Below are 19,195 nucleotides of genomic sequence, written 5' to 3'. Positions count from 1 at the left end.
AAAGATGAAATGCCTGGAGCTCTAGCAGCCCTTTTGTTACTGGAAGTTTGGAAATCATGAGGTAAGGAAACTGGAGCAGAATGTTAGAATTTGGGTCTTTGATTTCTTTCTGGAAATGAAAATACATAAGCTTACATAAGCTTTAGCTTGTCTATTTCAAACATCTTGCAGAATAAAAAGTTTCAGAGTTGTCTAGGAAACTACTTGGGTCTTTATTCCTACCAGCTAAAAGCAATTTCTAATCGAGACTCAACATTTCACATCAGAGGTGTTGACTTTTGCACACCTGTGGGGCTGACAGCTATGTTCGTGGAAGAAATTAATCTTTGAACTATGAAGTTCTAACTTGGGTGTAATGAAAATATTGTCTACTTAATTTAGGCCTCATTTTGCTTTCATTGAATGTGTTTTATTTTATTTTTAATGAATAGGGAATTAATATTCCAGGAGAAAACTAAGACATCTGGCTTCTAAGTCTGTAAAGATATTCTCTGGAGATGGCTTTGTAGGCAGATTTAGGCCTGAAGGAAATGTCTAACTAATTAAAAGGGACTGAGAATTTCACATGAGGTGAGTTTCACTGAGCACTCAGAATCCCCATTGTTTCTAAAATTCAACAACACTAAAGGACAACATGCTGAGTACTGTCAGGACATGCAATTCCTTTGAACACACCCTGGATGAGAGCCACATAGAAGCTGGGAGCCCTTCCTAGTTGCACAGCGTCCTGTTAGATCTACCTGGAGAAGATTCTAGTACAGCACTGCTCAGATTGACCATGAGACCCATATGCCATCCATCATTTTAAATTTTATGGAAATGCATCAAAAAAGTAAAAAGAATTGAAATTGATATTAAAAATGCTTTTTTATTTAACACAAAATGAAATCAACTTCAAAGTATTCGTGGGATATTTCACATTCTGTATTTGATACACATTCCTATTTAACTAACGCATTCCTATTTAACCACACCCTAGCATGCATCTTACACTGGGAGCACAGCGCCCAGGAGCTACTCAAGCTGGTGAGTGACAGCCAGATGGGACGGGGCGCTCTTGTTGTGTCCTCTCTTCCTCTTTATTCCATTGTCTTACCACCTCCAGGTCTTCTAACCCTAACTTTCAGTTTCTGTCGATCCTCTCCCTCCATTGTTGAACTGCTGTTCAAGATTCCAGTAACACCTTGCTCTGATATATCCACCACGAATCAAAGACTCAGCTGAATCCTAGTTCAAGGTATTGTGCATATTCCACTTAATCTTCCATTAAAGTCTTTTCTGACTCTGAAGCTAGCTTCTCTTCTTACAAAACCTTCCCGACTTTCATATCTAATGAGCTCTCCTCAGTTCAACTCCTACCTCCCTGGACTAACCCTTTTCCATTGTGGCTGTGTGGTCCAAGCTCCCACTGCCTCTGTGCGCTCAGATCATCAGAGCAAATGTCATCATGCAAAACCTGACTTCCCTGCAAGTCCTTCAATTTCCTTACGGAAATCATTATGTGTGATGATGAAGAAGCACATGCTTGTACTGTAGCTTTAAACGCATGATGGTTAAGTGTGTATGAAGTCCATCCACACAGAACATTCGCTCTAAGAAGAGACCCTATTCTGCATCTTTGGTTTTTTCTTTGTGGAGACCAGTACCAGGGCTTTGACCTCAGGAGATTAACAAATATCTCTTGAGTTCATAAAATATAACTATGTGAAAGGAAGTTGCCTCTGTGGATGGAGTTTCTGTCTAACTTTTGAAATGTCAACTGTTAAGATGAAGGTTTTTCTTTCTTCTTTAATTTTCAAATGCCTGAAGTGTCAAGAAAAAAAGAATTCACTTTGATGTCAGGTGCATTTGCCTGGAGGGGCTCTTCCTTGAAATATAGCCATGAAAATAATTTTCATGTTGATGGAAGGTTTCTGGGATTATGTCAAAGTATCCAGAGTTAAGGGAACCACTTGTTGAATAAGCAAATCTAATCCTGTAAACAAAAGTCACGTGGCACTCAGAGGGTCTACCCTTGCCACAATTGTGCAAACGGTCTGGGAATGGTCCATTTACATTGATTTATTTTCTTATTAAGATTCCCTTTTCAAATGTTGCCATTTGTTAAAATTTATTTATTATAGACGCTGTTTTCACCAACATTCCAGGCACACACACGTCTCCCCACCCTCCCATCTGTATCTCTTTTGCTCATGTAACATTCTCTTTGGTGTAAGTAGGTTTGGTAATAACATGAGATTTAAACCCTAAGTTCTTCAATATTCAATATTCTTCAAAATTCATAGACAAGTCTATAAAGAAGTATTTATTTGTAATATGCCAATGGATCCCTGGCAGGATTTTAGACAATGTTATCTAAAAAGCTAAATGTGTTGCCCTCTTAAAACAAGTTTCTAAATAGTTTAAGTGCAACTTAGGCAAAGTGGTACTTCTGTTCCATTAGCAAATAATTAAAAGTGAAGTCAAGTTTGTGACGTCAAGTTCCAAGTCTTAATAAATCTTTTCTCTGGCGCAGAAAAAATATGACTCCTTTTACTTTCCTCTCAGGTTATATCATTGACGTAGCAAAGGGAAATTTTCAAAGAAAACATCCTTTAAATTATTACAAGAAATAGATGATGTTCTTTTAACTTTTACCACTAATTTCTATCTTACTGAAGGGGAAATTTTCCATACAATAAACCAGAGAGCAATGTGACTCACTAGCTTGTCCTTCCTTCCTCCTGTTCTTCCTCCTCCTGCTCACCTCTTCTCTCTCCTCTCTCTCTCTCTCTCTCTCTCTCTCTCTCTCTCTCTCTCTCTCTTCCTTTCCTTCCCTGGCCTCTCTCCTCCTCCCATATTCTCTCCCTCCCTTACTTGAAATGCAGAAGCCAGAAGATAAAATATGAATTCCACTCCCATTATTCAGTCTTAAATATGCTGACTTCTATGAAGTGAAGAAAGAAATCACTAAAAGGACATATGCCTCAACTTTTAATTTGACTTAAAACACTACATCATGTAGATTTAATGTGTCACTGGCAGAGGGATTTCCCCGGAGTCCTTGGGTATGAGCCGCTGTCTGGAATCCGACCATCCCAATCCAACAGCCTCCCTGATGAACAGTTTCATGAAGCATCTCACTCGGCACCCAGTTTGGGTTTGGTAAAGTGCAGTGAAAACTGAAGATACCAAAGAATCTTGAAAACTGTTGCAGTTACCTGGTCTGTGCCTAAACAGATGCTTCTGTTTGTTTTTGTCACTTGTCCTTCTAAAACCTTTCCATTTGGCTTTAATGGAGACTTTGTCTCTACTTGAAAATGTGGTTCATTGTAGTTAGAAGATGATGTTACATAAACAGGGAGACTCCATAGCCTACTTGGGAATGAACAGTTGATTCCTGAAGAGCCTGTGGGGAACATGTGGGGTGAAAGTTTGGGCGCTACTAACTCCACACCCACCCATCAAGCCCAGGGAACCCCTCCCCACACATACATAGGGGACAGCAAGCGTCTTTTTAATGACAAAGTTGATTGACGTGGAAGATGGTTAAAGGTTATTTGCAATAATCTAAGTTACTGTCATAAACAATTATGAAGAAAACATTTAAGCTAGAGCTTTCAAATATATATTTAATTATTGGCTTTTGTTTCTTCCTTTTTAGGTAATCTTATATTGAAAGCAAGGAACACACTGTAATGACTTATACTTGTGTCTCTCTAGTTGATTTAGGTACATGCTAAAATTGTTTATCTTTTTTTTCTGCTTATCTTCAAACATATAGTTTTCTGACATTACTTTCATGCCCTGGGCCCTCCTGGGATTTAAATGTCAAAGCACCGCTATATGCCATGTCAAGAGCAAATATAGTTTTCTTTTGTCCTAATACATGCAATACATCAAAGGGGTGGAAGGCTCTGCTGCTGAATCTTAAAATAGCTAATTCAACTTTTTTTCCCAGGAGAGTTATCTCCTCTGGCATTTTGCTACTGTATTTTTTTTTTTTTTCAAAATAAGTTTTATCACACTAGTACTCTATTTATGCTTAAAAATAAAGCCACTTTGAAATCACTTCAGAGAGGCAACTGGCACGAACATGGGTTCCCTGGGTGTGTGATACCTTTAGGTCACTGAGCCTGTGTTTTTTGCTGGATGTAGCAACAGGGAACTCCAGATTCCTTTTAGGAGAAACCACTGGCTCTGGCAATGGTGTTGAAGCTCATGAGGAACCCTGGGGTCAGCATGAAGGCCAAGAAAATTTATAGGAAGAGGTTTGCCTGTAACACTGGAAATACTTCTCATATTAGAAATACATCTTGCGTCAGGAAATGGGCTTTTCAGAAACCTTCTATAATTATACTTAGCCAACTGGAGAGAGAACATAGCCACATGCAATATGAGATCAATAGGCACCAAGATGATCCTGCGATAAGGTGAAGAGACCCCAGGGACCATCCGCAAAGAGAAAGAGAACCTGTGACCTGCGTGTAAGGAGATGCAGGCAGGCAGGGCCGCGGAGCTCAGCCCTGTTCCGTGTTATGAGCAGTGATTGGCGTTGAGCAACGTGACTAGCTCTAGTCCTGAGGGTGTTTCTGACAGGTGTTCCTCAAAGGAAACCCAAATTCAGACCTGGACAATCGCTTTTTGGCCCAAATTCTCAGTCCAGCGCAGTCTGCAGTGCTGGCTGCTTTGGGGCATGATGGCACCAGGGTCACCAGGATGTCAGAACTGAGTAGACATGAGACACGATGCTTCAAAGTATGGGGATTTTACTGGAGAGACTTTCTGTCAGGATGAAGCCCAGTTTGCATGCAACCTGCAAAAGTTCTAGAAGCTACTGTGTGTCCCTGTTTGGTCTACAAAACACGTGGCAGGCTGGCGGGCCAGAGGAAGGGGTCTGGGAGGAGAAGAGTGTAGACTGCCCAGGTTCTGCGTGACCTGCCTGCCTGGCTGATGCAGAACTGAGGAGGGTCTCCAGGCGTGGGGCCATCAGTGCTCGAAGCAGGACAGTCCCGACACGCTGGGATGAGTTACTCTCATGACAGATCCCAAACCTGAGCCAGCAGGGGCCAAGGCCTGTCCAGGGCCAGAGGACAGATAGACAGAAGGACAGAAGGACAGGTACCAGAGCAGCAGGCAGGCATGACCCCAAAGGCTAAAAGGCTGGGACCCTCGGGGAGCCCAGAAGAACCACTTCTCTGATGACAAGTGTGACGCGGTTGGCTGGCCTGACCCGAGGGGCTGTGCTGGAGGGGTCTGGGGGACGAGGACACTTGCAATGGGACAGCAGCCCCCAAAGGGAGTGTGACTTCTGACAAAGTCCGCATCCCATACTGACACACGTGATAACACACGCATGTGCATGTGGAATGCACAGTGTAGACCAGATCACGCTACTGCTCTGCTCAGAAACCTCATGCATCCTCGTTCCCTCAGAACAAAGCCAGATCCTTAGAGCAGCTTGTGGGTGCCCAAGGCCTGGCTGCTAGGGCCAGAGACCCCTCCCCCAGCTGCTCCTGGTCCTTCCAAACGTAGCTCCCTACTGGCCCTAGTCACGCCAGCCACTCGGTACATGTCCGTTAGGAGGGTGTGTGTGTATTAAACCAACATAATAAAGTTATTAGGGTCCCTAAATACATGTATTCCTGTATTTATTTTTCCTATTGATTGGAAATGAGAGCTTATTATGAGTACAAGAAGATCAGTTTTAGAAAATATTATTACCTATTTTTTTGACAAAACAATCAGCTTAGTTCTATTGTATTATTGTTTTTTGAGGGAACACTGGTTAACAGCCCTGCGTATGACTTAGCGGGACAGGGCCGCAGCCGCAGGCACATGGCACCACCCCACATGCACCCCCAAGGCCCCCAGAGTCCTCGCCAGGTCCACTGCGTCCCTCCCCCTCAGCGCTCGTGCAGCTGAGGCTAGGACTGTGCCTTGTGCAGCTGCTTGTAGAGAGAAACCCATGACTCCCTTTAGGACGGTGATACTCATCCACCTCGTTGTTGTTCAAATTTCCAACAGAGTCAAAGTTTGAAGACAGCTGACATTTCTCTATCCAATCTCATTGAGAAGTTCTTACAAAAAACCGTGTATTCTTTTCTTTCAAGGAAAAAAGTCAGACAGTCTGGGTAGATGTTCTTGGAAAGAAAGCATTGAATTAAAAAATAAAAACTAGGTCTGTGATGTGTACTTCCACGCAAAAACACAATAAAGGTTTAATTACCAGCTCAGAAATAGGTTGCAGTCTATTCACACTTGCTCAGGGGGTAATTTTGTAAGCTGTGCTTAAGCTGGGGCATATATTTTTTTCCCTTTCCGCTCTCTGCGATCCAGAATTTACTGGTTTTGTTTCTTGATATATTTACAAGGCAGGAGACGGGGCAGGGACAGAAGATTCTACTTCTCGTGAACTACTTTTACTCGTTTTTCTATCTGATCCCAACAGTATGAAACCTCTTTGGCCTCTAAACAGTCATTTAGTCCCAAGTGCGCTGTCCCTGAAATGCGACCTGATCCCTCCTAAGACGGATCATCTTTTTTTTTTTTTCAAAGCTGTTTTCACCCTTGGGAATTTAACACTCCCTGTTCTGGCAAAAAGATGGTATTGTTTGATTTTAGACGTCAAGGATGCTTTTGTAGCAGGGAAAAACTTGACTCACAGTGACTTAAATAAACAAAAATTGCTTTTTTGGTGTGAAAGGAGTGATAGCAGCGTGGCTGGGGATCGGCGGCGCTGTGGCTTTCTGGGCGACTCGGCTCAGCGCCTGGGGTGTGCATCTAAACAGGACAGTGGAGAGGGGGCGGTGACACCTGCCTCAGGAGCATGAAGCTTTCTGAGGAACAGCGCGGAGGTCTTCTGTTTCCCTCTCACCAGCAGGCCTGTGTCGCACCCACTCCTGCCTGGACCAGCTCCAGAAACATCGCTGGCAGCGAAGCTATGACGATGGTCTCAGGAGCGACACAGCAGTCACAGCTCGTGCCACACACTGAGTATTTACTCACAAAACAGATGCAGAAGGAACTCAGCTCTGTGTGCTCAAAATATCTTAACTCCGGGTCCTTCAGTCCATGTCCAGCCAGGCGCCCCCAACAGCCAGGCAACTGCAGGGGTCACAGCGTACCCTGCTTTGCAGCAAGGGTCCCCTTTACAGACTCTGACCAACACAGGCCTGCAGGGACCTCACACAAGCCCCGCACCTGCTCCCCACACTTTGCAATGCCCCACAGCCCCCTCCCCCTTTGGGGAGGAGAGAAGTGACCACGCCTCACTGTCTGGGGGGGGTGATGTGCCAGCTGTTGGGCTCAGATTCTCATACCTGGAGAGAAGTCAGGGGGCAGGAGGTGGAGGACAGAGCCGAGGCCACCTGGAGGCGGGGCTGGCGCTGGCCATGTAGAGCCTGAGAGTGAACGCAAGATGGAGGTCACAGAGGGACGAGAGAGAGGCCCTGGCTGGGATCCGCTATGCTCACAGAACATCCAGCCCCCGGGGACTTGGTGGCGTCCTCCTTCCCGAGACAGGGCTTGACTCAAAAGGCAAAGCTACTGACTGGGGTGAGGGAAGGGCCCTCCGGCCCACTGTCCACCTTCTGTCCTGTTTGCTGGTCACACAGCCCAGAGACCACGGCTCCCCGTGGCACAGGCCACCACCGTGTCGGCCTCTCATGGAGTCACATGACGACCCAAGCTCATCACACACAGTCCAGCATTTGTGCTTCGACTCAAGCGACACAGCAACCCACGCCCAGCACTGAGCTCCTGACCCAGCACTCCCCACCTGAGGAGAGGTAATGTGTTCCCTCCAGAGGCTCTTTTCCAATAATTTGCATTTGTTCTTATTCCTTTCACACCCCACAGACTCTGTCATGAGCCCCATGGGTGCGCCCCTGTAACTACACTCAGAGTTGACCCCATCCCACCTCCTCTTTGCGAGGTGGGAGCAACAGGCCCTGCAGACTGCCACACCCTCCGGCCAGGCTCCCTGCTGGCCCATCCTCCTTCCAGTCAGTTACCCTGAGACATCAGCTGGATCGTGCCACTGTCAGAAACCCCGGGCTCCCCAGGCCCCTCAGGACAAAGCCAGACCTTCCAACAGCAGGCCCAGGGCCCAGGGCCTGACCGCCAGGATGGGGCTGTCCTCGCCCCCGCTCCTTGGCCCTTCCAAACACCTCGCCCCGCCCTGTCCCCGCTGCACCCAATCCCGCCGTGCACCCTTCTGCGTGGACCCGTTTCTCTGCCTGAAGCTCTTTCCCAAATGGGTAAAAGCTGCCACCTCTTTCAGGTCTTGAACTAGGAACACCGATGAGGCTCACCCTGGCCTCTGCTGAAGCTGCGGCCCAGACAAAGCCTGGCCAGGAGCTAAGAACTGAGGCTGCTGCAGGGCAGGGGTGGGGGCCAAGGCAGGGGGCCCTGTGGTCTGTGTGGAGGATGATGAGGACTTGGGCGGCGGGTGTGGTGTGGACACGTCCGCCTGGGGGTGTGAGCCTGCACTCCTAGAACAGAGACAGGGTTGAAAGCCAAAGTGACCTCAGTGATAACTGAAGGATCTGTGAGCTGGCCCCTCTCGCCTGCATGCGGCTCCGCCTTGATTCTTTCTGTTTCTCTTGCCACGGATTTCTTCTAAGTGTGTTATTTATTCACGACATCTGTCTCCCTGCCCCGTCCCCCCAAGTGTGAGCTTCACAAGTGCAAGGGGCCTTGTGTAGACTGTTCCGTGCACGCCTGGCCTCAGGGAGCCCTGGGGAGCCCCAGAAGCTCTGCCAGGGGATACTCTGTCCCTCAGGAAGCTTGCTCTGTGGCTGGGTCAGTGTGTCCAGGAAACAGGCGAGTGAAAGAAACCATGGGCATGTGCACACACAAAGAAACTTGTGTTCAAATCATAAGGCGGTCTAGCATGGCACCCTGCAAGGCTCTCCGGCAAAGCTCTGGAGCCCCGTCCTCCACACCCGCTCCGCATGTGCTCACCCACCCCCGCAGCTGTCCTATGCTCTTAAATGCTTTATAGAAATCAGGCCTGTGCTAGCTTTTCCTTTTTTTAAAAAAAAAATCCACGTTCTAATTTATCTTGTTTTTTTTTTTTCAAAAATAGTTCTCAAATCAGTCAAGCTGAAATTTGAAAGGAGAAAGTAAGAAAGTGCAGTGTAGTCTTATCTAGGGAGAATTTAAATAGCTTGAAAAGAAAATGGCAGAGATTGAGCAGCTGCAAAGTCTCAGTGAGTGAGGGGAGAAAGGCTGGTGGGGGCAGAGTATCAGACCAGGCCGCGCGACCTGAGGGGGCTGAGACCACTCCCAGGAAGACACATTGGGGTGAAATCACCCACCAGCCCCTCTATGGCTGAGTAAGTTGAATAAAATCTTGTATCCTGTACACAAAACCACAGTCCCTCCCGGATGACAACCAAAGGGGGGGCTTTTTAGGTGAATAAAGGAACACTCCGTTCCACACACGGGTACTCAACACACAGACATCACCGTCCTCCAAGGAAGACAGGCAGACAGTGGAACCCCAGACTCAGGAATCACCGGGCATGTTCCAAGGGGACAGTTTCCCCACAATCTTCCCTCTGGGTCTCCACCCTGGAGGAGAAGAAAGGTGTTTTCTCTGTTCTGCCAGCTACAGGAAACTTGGCAACGGACAATAGGGACAATAGAGTTGAAACATTCTGGCAAAACCAGTATTTGTATATTCCTGTGTCTGCCTCACCCCCTGCTCTGGGGTCCTGCAGGCTGCTGTGCCTGTGGGGGGCCACTCCCCACTCTCTACACACCAACCTTTCAGAGCCAATTTAACCCCCGCTCTCTCCATGAGAATAAAACATTCACATCTCCACATCTCACCCGTACTTTTGGGGTAGCCATTTAACTATAATGCCAGGAAACATGCTGTTGGCCGTGAAACAGCAGCAACACCATAAAATCCAGCCTGTTTACAAAAGCTGAGTGAACATAATTTGGGTGTTACTGCCAGAAATTATTGTACCATTAAATTACTGACATGGAAAATGGACAAGGTACTAAAATATCTCACTATACTGCGTAACTGTCACCAAGAAGGAAAGTCTCCCTGTATGGAAAACAATTATTAAAACTTAAAAACAACCGATATCAGAAGATACGATCTAAAAGCATCTGTCTCGTAGTTTTTCTGATTAATGCTCCCACTTGCTCTAGACAGAAATCATTGATGGTTCAGAAAGTAGGAGGCTATTTCCATTAAAAATTGTCGCTGTTCAATTTCCAAATGAACTGCTTGGGCTATCAAGACACATATTTGCACGTATGTAATAGAAATAAACAAGGTGCGGTGTCATCAAGTCTTATGATAAGCCCATTAAGGCTTTAAAAAGTTCCTTTCTATCACCATCGTAAATTGTCATTTACCATTCACATGCATGTGACTGCATTAACGTTATATGGAAGCCAACTGACTTCATGATAGATGAAGTTATGTATTTTTAAGATTCATTATATGTCTTTGAATGACTCCCCCAAGGTTGCTCTCTTCAATGCGACAAGATGACTACAAACTTAAATTCTGCAGACATAAAGGGGCAGGCAGGTAGGAGCGATACTTTATTTCAGAAATCTTAAGACGTCAAAGGATGTTCATATCCCAAAATATATTACTGGAATGACTTTTCAGCATAAGATAATCCTCCCATAAAAAATTTAAAAATGGTTTGGAAAACTACCTACAGTCACTACATTAATTTCAACTTTGGGTGATGCAATGTTTGCATATAGGGGAAACATCTCAACGTGAACTTTTTTCAAGTTGAAGGAAAAGCTTTTTCCTAAGTACACGCAGAAGCTGGTGCAACGCTGTTGGCCTTTCCTGTGGAGCGGGGTCTTCCTATTACTTGGGAACTCAACCGAGTCTTGGTGACTAGCTCCTCCCAGAATTGCAAACAACAAAGACTGGATTTTGCAATATTTCAGTACATGCATTTTGAAAACAGATTCAGTTCTATCAAGTGGCAGCGTCAGTAAGCCCCACATGGCGCACGACTCCTCTTTAATGTTTCTTCTTCTTCAGGAGGGCGCTTTAGAGGGGACAACACGCCGAGCCTGAGTTGCACTGGGGACAGGACAGCACGCATTTCCACTAAATGTTCCTTCATACTCAGCTCAGTCACAGAGGGCAGCTGATGGAGAGGGTAGCAGCACGGATGCTGCCAGACCCTAACAGCCATGCCCTGCTCTGCAGGCATCGCCGAGAGCCCAGACACAGTGGACATGAGCAATGGCTCCTCCCCCACCAAATACCCTGACAGCAAGTGTGTGTGTGTGGGGAAAGCAGAGTGTCTGGGGTTGCATTCACCCCACAATGAAGCATGCCTCTGGAAGCCTTGGGCCATCGAGGGAGGAGGTGCGGGCATTTACCTGTCTATGATGGCGCACATGTCGATGCTGACGTTGGCAAAGCTTCCTGGCCTCCTCTGGGCCACTTCATACAGGTTCACGAGCTGATCGTCCACCTGGATGAGCTGCATGCACCCTTGGAATGACGGCTGGAGGACAGCGGGGCTTGTGCTGCTCATCTGGTTCAGAAAGCCTGCGGGAGAGAGGGCATAGGAAGGCTGAATTGCGTGCACAATGACCCCATGGGCCCAGGTCCCTCCCTGACCACCTCCTCTCCAGCGCTGCTCCCTGGACCCCTGCTGATGCAGTAACTCAGTGCAGAAGGATGGAGTCTTCTTGGAAAGAGACACAACTTCAGGGGAAGAAGTAGGATTAAACCTTGCAGATGTCGCTAGAGTCTGCCATCCTCCTATTTTTGCCTTTGACATCTTCTTTCTCACCCTGTCACCTCTCTCTGTTCCTCAGGATTTGAAGGCTCCTCTGAATCTGCCCTCAGAGACTGGACATAACACTGCACCCAGCTGCCTTCCTTCTCCACTTTCAATAATTACTTCTAGTTTCCTAATTCCCCAGTGGCTGTTATTCAACCTTCAAGAAGCTAAACTTAGGATTATGAATCAAAGTAGATTTCTTTTATGGATTAATGCCTAAATTAATCCAAGGAGATAGTTGCATTGTGAATAATTTCTCGATTTATAAAATCCCATGAAAGATTATAAAGAGATAAATTTAGGCATAAGTGTCAGCCACCCTGATTTGAACATTCAGTTTATATAAGATAATTAATATGGTACAGGAGGCATAAATGATAAGAAATACAACTGAAAGTGAATAACAAGGTAAAGCGCTTTGTAAGCAGATAGAAACTTTACATATATCAAGCTTCAAGTCAGACTTTAAAATTTGTTTTTTTAAAAGATTTATTTTTATTTATTTGTGCATATAAGAACTGAGGTGTAGGCCAGAGGTGTGGGGGGTGAGAGGATTCACCAGAGACAGAGTGGGGAGCAGAACAGGCAGACTGATGAAATACACTGCTGAGGGGAGCAGCGGGCGAGATAGGAGAGGTCTGCTGTGCCTGCCGTGTGGGTAGCTCCCTGGCCAGGATCGAAGTCTTGCTGCAGTGGTTGGTGATAGCTTGATAACACTGAGACTTTAACCCCTGCACCACCAGGGAGGCCTTTAAAAACTGTTTCACAAAATAACTTCAAAATCTTATCACCAATCACCTGTGTGCCTTTTCAATTGTAAAATGTGTAATTCTTGTTACGAACAGAAACAAGGTCCCAGGAAATAATATTTATAGGTCCCAGGAAATAATATTTCTCAATCCCATTTAAATATCTCCAGAAATTCCCCAGAGCATCTAATTTTCCTACATCAAATTCACAAACCAAAGCAAATTTCAACTATGTTAACTTGTCCGCCTAAAAATGGAAAGTTCACGTAATTAACTTCAGTACAATATATCTATAACAAACAAAACAATTTCTATGGAATGACTGTAGAAAGAAGTGCCATTAATTGGATGAAAGTGAATTTCAATTCAAACTTTCACAAGAAATTGACCATTAAGTGATTTTTTAAAAAAAAAATCCTATTCACTTTGGTAATATTAGTTTAAGATAAAAGAGTCCTCCCTTTTCCATTTATTAATGAGTTGCAATATATAACATTTAATAATTACCCTTTGAATCCCTCTTAAGGGTTAATCACAGAGGTATAAATACTATTTTTCATCAACACTGCACTGTGTGAAAGTAGCATTAGCCTTAATTTCTTGACTTAAAAAATTATAATATGTTTGACAGTGAGATTGAGTCTTATATATTCAATTTTCCACACCACACGGTTCCATTTGCATTGACTTTTACTCCCCTCAGAAAATTGCTGATCTTAGATAAGTGGTCTATTTAGACTAGTTGTATGCATACATATGATTTTCAATCTGTTTAATCAAGATAAATTTGAATGGAGTTTAATGTCTAAACTTAGCAGAGAAAACATCAAGCTGTAACTTTATTGACTATTCTTAACCAGACATTCATTTGGTTGTTTTTTTGGAATACTTGAGAGTCTCCAAATGCCCACCCCAGCTCTGAAATATTCCAAAATGAGCAGATCTATTTGTAAAAACAAGACCTTCTCTGAAGAAAGGCAGCTGCATTACATAGATCACTACAGATTGGGTATAATTAAGTTCATAAAACAAGACTTCATCAGTCACTCATAACAATATTCTAGTTGGCCCTGATGAATCTTGGAGTTTGAAATTGTCAAGTCCTTTTATCATTCTGCATCAGTTACATTCTCGGAAAAATCAATGAGAGAATCAACTACTACATACCCATGCAAAATCTTGCTTTTCCCCTCTCATTGCGTTGTCTTTAATATTCACGAGAGGGATCCTATAAATTCTTGCTTCCTGATACTCACACTGTTTTGTAGCCCCCTCCCACGGAGTGAGGACTGATTGATCTCTGTGGTCCAAAAAACTGGACACGTGGGCAGGGCATGAACTCCAAGTCTAGTTGTCAACTTTGTCTCTAGGTTGCTCTGAAAAGTCTGTCATCACTCCATGGGCAGAATCATGGAGAGCCCAGGAGAGGTGATAAATCATGCCCTTCAGTTATTACATTCTGGGATGAATTATCATGCTACAAAAAGTAACTGGTGAAAGATGTGGTACGGAGAGAGGACAATCACCAAAAACTAAAGATGTGGCAGTGACTCTGGGGCTGGGATGCCCAAGTGAGTTGGAATGGCTTTGAAAGGACTGGTAGCAGGAGTCTGAAGAAGAATTCTTTATTATTATTTTTTTCTAGTGGAGATAGCTGGAATAGGTGGAAGAGGGACAGCTAAAAGTAAGGGTTGTCTTTAGTGGCCATTGAAGAAATTACAAATTCTCATGTAGGAGATGTCAATAAAGTGAATACAGAAGAAGTAGATTGAGATGCTTCACAGGAAGCATGGCCAGGGAGCTACCCACATGGCATGACAAAACTGGCTGAAATGGCCATAGGCATTGCACAGGGCAGAGGTGACTGGAAGGGCTCTCTGATTTCTGACAGCACAGCTACATAAATGCTCGTGCCTCTCCCACTCGAGGGGGCATGAGAGCCCCCCCGCAGGCCCTTCAGGAGGGGAAGAAGGGTGAGGTGATTTTGAGTAGTTAACAGCTGGTCTTTTCAAGTTCCAAGTATCTGTGGGATGTCTCAGGTAAAATGCTTAATCCACAAGTTAATTTCTGGACTTCAGGAGAGAGAGATCAGAATTTGGGAAATACTTGAAAGACGGGACGCTATGTAAGAAATCACATGAGGAAGTCATATCACATGTTTAGTACAGAAACCCAGGTGTAGACCTCCAGAAATCATTAGCCAACAGGGGTAGGAGCAGTAGAATAAACCAGTGAAGGGAATTAACAAAGAGGTAGAAGAAAAAGCAAGGAGTGATCCAGGGAAGTCTTCACTTCACTGTTGCATGAGCAACAGTGCTAGAGATCACAGCAGCAAAGGCACATAAGGAACTGGGGGTTTGACGTAAGCTCACCACTCAGATCAGCGAGAAATATGGGCAAAGGTACAAGTGGGTGATGGACTGCTGTGTCTAAGGGACGCATTCCATGCTGGCCACAGAGACAGCGTGTAGCAACTCTAGAATGCTGTATCAACTGGTGAAATAATGAATGGCCAATTCTTTGGAGATAATTTTTATGAGTTAATTTTAATTATGTAAATTATTTAATCTGATTTATTGCCTTTTTGAAATGTAGTATGTTATTTATTTTTAATACACTTATGTTTATTTATTGATTATAATGGATGACTAGGAACTGCAAAGCTAAGACTTGCTTCCATCGCTTTTTGACATGGATAAATTAATTAAAAGCTCGTTGTTTCTCTCTCTGTAAAACAGACAAAATCATAGTGCTCTAGCACAAGAGGTTGTTGTAGAGAATTAGTAAGAATATTTTTTACAAAGTATGTGCCTAGAAAGTGTCCATAGTTTATGCCAAAGAGAGTTGGAAATCATCGCATCATCTTCATCACCATCATTCTGTCATTTCAAATGATTTAGATTATTTCAGTTCTCTTTGTATCTGTTAAATATCCCAAACCACTGTAAGTATGTCTGTGTGTATGTCTCCATCATTCTGTAAGTATGTCTCCATCATCTCTCCCTTGCTCTCTTTCCTCTGAACTTAGGACTGATGTATTCAGAGGTTCGCTGGACTTCTCCATTTCAATGCCCCATACAAGCTCAGCACTCAAGGGAAACTCTCTCAACCTGCTGCTGTTGACTGTTCCGTATCAGTGGTCACACAAGAGTCTTCACGTTGATTTCCTCATCTAAAGAGTCACAGATATTCGACAATTAAGAACCACCCCTGGTACCTCCATCCTCGCTGCCTGAAACCCTGAATCGCTTCACATCAGGTCTGTCCCAGTCTCTTCACACTCTGAGCCCAGATTGCTCAGCTCACCACACCGACATCCCATTTTCCCCCAGCACAAAGCCTGAGGGATCACGGTTAAAATTAGTCATCTGATCATGTCACACACCTGCTCAAGAGCCTTTTATTTACCTGATAAAATTAAAAGAATGTTTCTTAAGCTTTTCCCAGATCTTTTCTTCCCTCTCTAATGTTCTGGTTTTTCAAATGCAAAATACATTTTTGTAGTGATTTACAAAACATGGTATCATATATTCAGAAAAGGAAATACTTAGTTTTTAAAATAATATTTATTAATTTGATTTATTTTATTTCATTAAAATTCACAAAATATAATTTATTAGATCACTTAGGTAGCTAGGATAATTTAAATATGTATATTAGAAAATTTTAAAATCTTTAGTATACTCTAAAAACACTGATATTTATCATAACCTTATTGCCTTAGCAGAATCAGCTATTATTAACAATAATTATGTGTGGGTCTCCTGTTCTACCTTGTTCAATTCTCATAAGATATGCAAAATATGTTTACAGGAATATTAGTTTAAATTTAAAAGACAGCAGGTATAATTCTATGAGTGTATTTAATATGCATGGGAAAAATTATAAGAACATAGAAAATGAGAAGGAAGCCAGAGAAGGAGCTAGATATCTTGACAAATTAGGATAGCTAGCAATTTATAAATCAAATTACACAATATGATTAAAAAGCTCTAGTTGCCCGAGGGTCACCATAAAAGGAAAAACAGAATTACCAATGGAATCGGTTGATACTTTTATGTCTTATTTTTTTTTATGTTAAGTGGTCTTCTGAAAACTAACTCATGCATTCACACAGAAAGAGAACAAAAACAAAAGACTTTATACTTGATAGATTTAATTCTTTATGGTCATAGCCTCCTACTACATCTCATACATAAAATAGGCAGATGCATTTATACACTCACAGAACAAAATAATAAAATATTTTGTGAAAGGCATTCTTAGTGGTGAGGAGTGTGGGCTGCAGAACAGCAGAACTGGTGGTCCTTGGATTAACTGCGCAATGTCTGTCCTTGACTAGGGCCCCCCCATTCTATCTTCAAAATTAATTTATTATTTTTCATCAACATGATACATGTATTTAAGGTGTACAACATGAAGTGTGATGTACATACACAGAGTGAAATGATGACTACCGTCAAGCTTATTAGCACACCCTTCTCACTGGTTACATGTGCCTTACCGTGTGGTGGGAGCACCTGAGATCTGGGGTCCCGTGAATTGCCAGCGCCCACACAGTGCTATTAACTGTTCTCGCAGACGTCCATCCCACCCACCTGCAACTTTGTGCCCCTTGGCCAATACCCTCCTATCACCCCTCCCTCCCTGAACCTGGTCTTAATTTCAGCTTCTTCATTTCAAAGACAGGACTGCTAAAAACCAATTCCTGGGGTTTTTGTAAACAATCAATAAATTACTGTGAAAAAAGTTCCTAATACGGGGCCTCCCTGGTGGTGCAAGGGGTTAAGCACCGTGCTATGAAGCAATCTGCAGCCTCTGCAGCATGAGTTCGATCCCTGGCCAGGGAGCTGACGACATGGCGCAGCAGACCTCCCCTGTCTCGCCTGCTGCTCCCCTCAGCAGTGTATTTCAGTCAATCTGCCTGTTCTGCTCCCCAATCTGTCTCTGGTGAGTCCTCTCACCCCCACATCCCTGGCCTGCATCCCAGCTCTTGTATGCATAAATAAATATGTATTTTTTTTAAAAAGAAAAGTTCCTAATGCAGTGACTGATCCCAATAGGTGTGCAATAATGGGGCTCTGCTAACATCATTGGAAATTGGCTTAAATTCACAGCTTTGTAAAATAACAAGGAAGTTTCTCATATTTAAATATATTTTGATGTTTAAGAGATAGGTTTTCTTATACTAGCGAAAGAAAATTAGATTTGGCTTCTTATCACTGGTAAATATTGTCATTTTGAAAGTCTATGTATTTATAAGTACTTTAAAGGGAGAAGAACAACTTTCTTAATATTTTACATGTGAAAAAGAAAATTTGAATATAGAGGCACAATTATCTGCATTAAGATGTTATGAAGAACAAAATACTAAAAAGCCAAATACAAGTTTCTACCTTTTATAGCTTTGGGATCCTCCTAAATTCTTCTGTATTGGATAAGCTGGAAATAAAATTATAAGCCATATGAAGGCAGGTTGTGCAGAACTATGTGAAGAGTCACTCTGAGCTGGTCAGGCAGGGGAAGCTCATGATGGAGACTAGATACTGCTTCTGTCACCGCAGCAACATGAGCAACATTTTTCTTTCCTTTGATGCTCACAAGGGTGTTTTGCCCAAAAGAGAAGCCCCTGACCCATCCCTTCTCATTTTTGTTCTTAGAATTGTTGTTGGTGATGACACTGTTATTACCCTGGACTTGATCTTTTGAAACTTCTCAATGTTCTGCTGTTGGTATAAAGAAGCTTTCCTTCTGTTGTAAGAATGCTTCCATATTCATAAGAGAAAGTGACATTGGTGTTTTGAGGCAAAATACTCTGAGAATACTTCAAATTTCACTAAGCTGATATTCTCCAATAATGATCATTCCTTGCCACCTGCCGACACTACCTATTCTGGGTTATTAAGAACCTGGCTTTTGTGGCACATGAAAATGCTTTTAAAATATTAACCCTATCTCAGTTTTTTAATAACACATTCTATGAGATCATTTATTTATTTAACAGCATCTAAATTCAATAATATCACATTATAGAATATTCAGGAAAGAGATAGAAATAATAACCTCCAGGGAATTTCATTTCCTATGGTATAGCACGGTGAGGAACTTGAACCTTTTCTAGTGCAAAAGATGCCACACAAAATGTTACACATCCTTTAAATTATTCACTTAAATATTCAATAAGGCGGGAGGTTTCAGGGGTCAAAGGAAAAGAAAAAAGCTAAAATTTGCAGGTGCCAGGTCATCCCAGGTTTAGAATTCAGAGGATATTAGCTAATCTTTGTAATGCAAAGGTTTATGTTATAAAAATGAGGTAGAATTAGAAATGGAATGTTGGACTTGCTTAAAATAGGAACATTGTACCTCCCCACCATGCACACATACAGCACGACTCTACCAAGCCAAAAATTGCTAAAATCTCATTTCAAGCAGATTCTGTGGAAACATTCACTGGTCAACAAAGAATGATAACAAGGAAATAAGCCAAATAGGTCTGCACCTAAGAACATAGTATTCAAATAGATGGAGTTTCAAAAATCTCAAGTATACTTCCTCAGAAACCCTTTCTGTGCAACTGGCCCCATATCCACAGCACTTTCGTGCCTGTGGAGAGAAACACCTGTGACAGGTGAGCCAGGCTGCCAGACTGACCCTAGAAAGGGTCAAATTTCA

General features: G+C 43.3%; 1 protein-coding gene across 1 annotated transcript in view; it reads right to left on the bottom strand.

Annotated features, from left to right (window-relative positions):
* The window catches only part of CNTNAP2 (contactin associated protein 2), a gene marked incomplete at both ends in the record, with an annotated part of 1,573,870 nt that overhangs the window by 628,758 nt on the left and 925,917 nt on the right, over positions 1 to 19,195 (bottom strand). The window contains one exon of the mRNA XM_084230860.1: positions 11,365 to 11,536. Coding sequence (XP_084086986.1) covers positions 11,365 to 11,536 — 172 coding nt within the window. The remainder of the gene's footprint in view (positions 1 to 11,364; positions 11,537 to 19,195) is intronic.

The sequence above is a fragment of the Talpa europaea genome (assembly GCF_964194135.1).
Source record: "Talpa europaea genome assembly, chromosome: 3".
NCBI lineage: Eukaryota > Metazoa > Chordata > Mammalia > Eulipotyphla > Talpidae > Talpa > Talpa europaea.
Note: the sequence above shows the minus strand (reverse complement) of the source record. Positions and strands in the feature narration are given on the sequence as shown.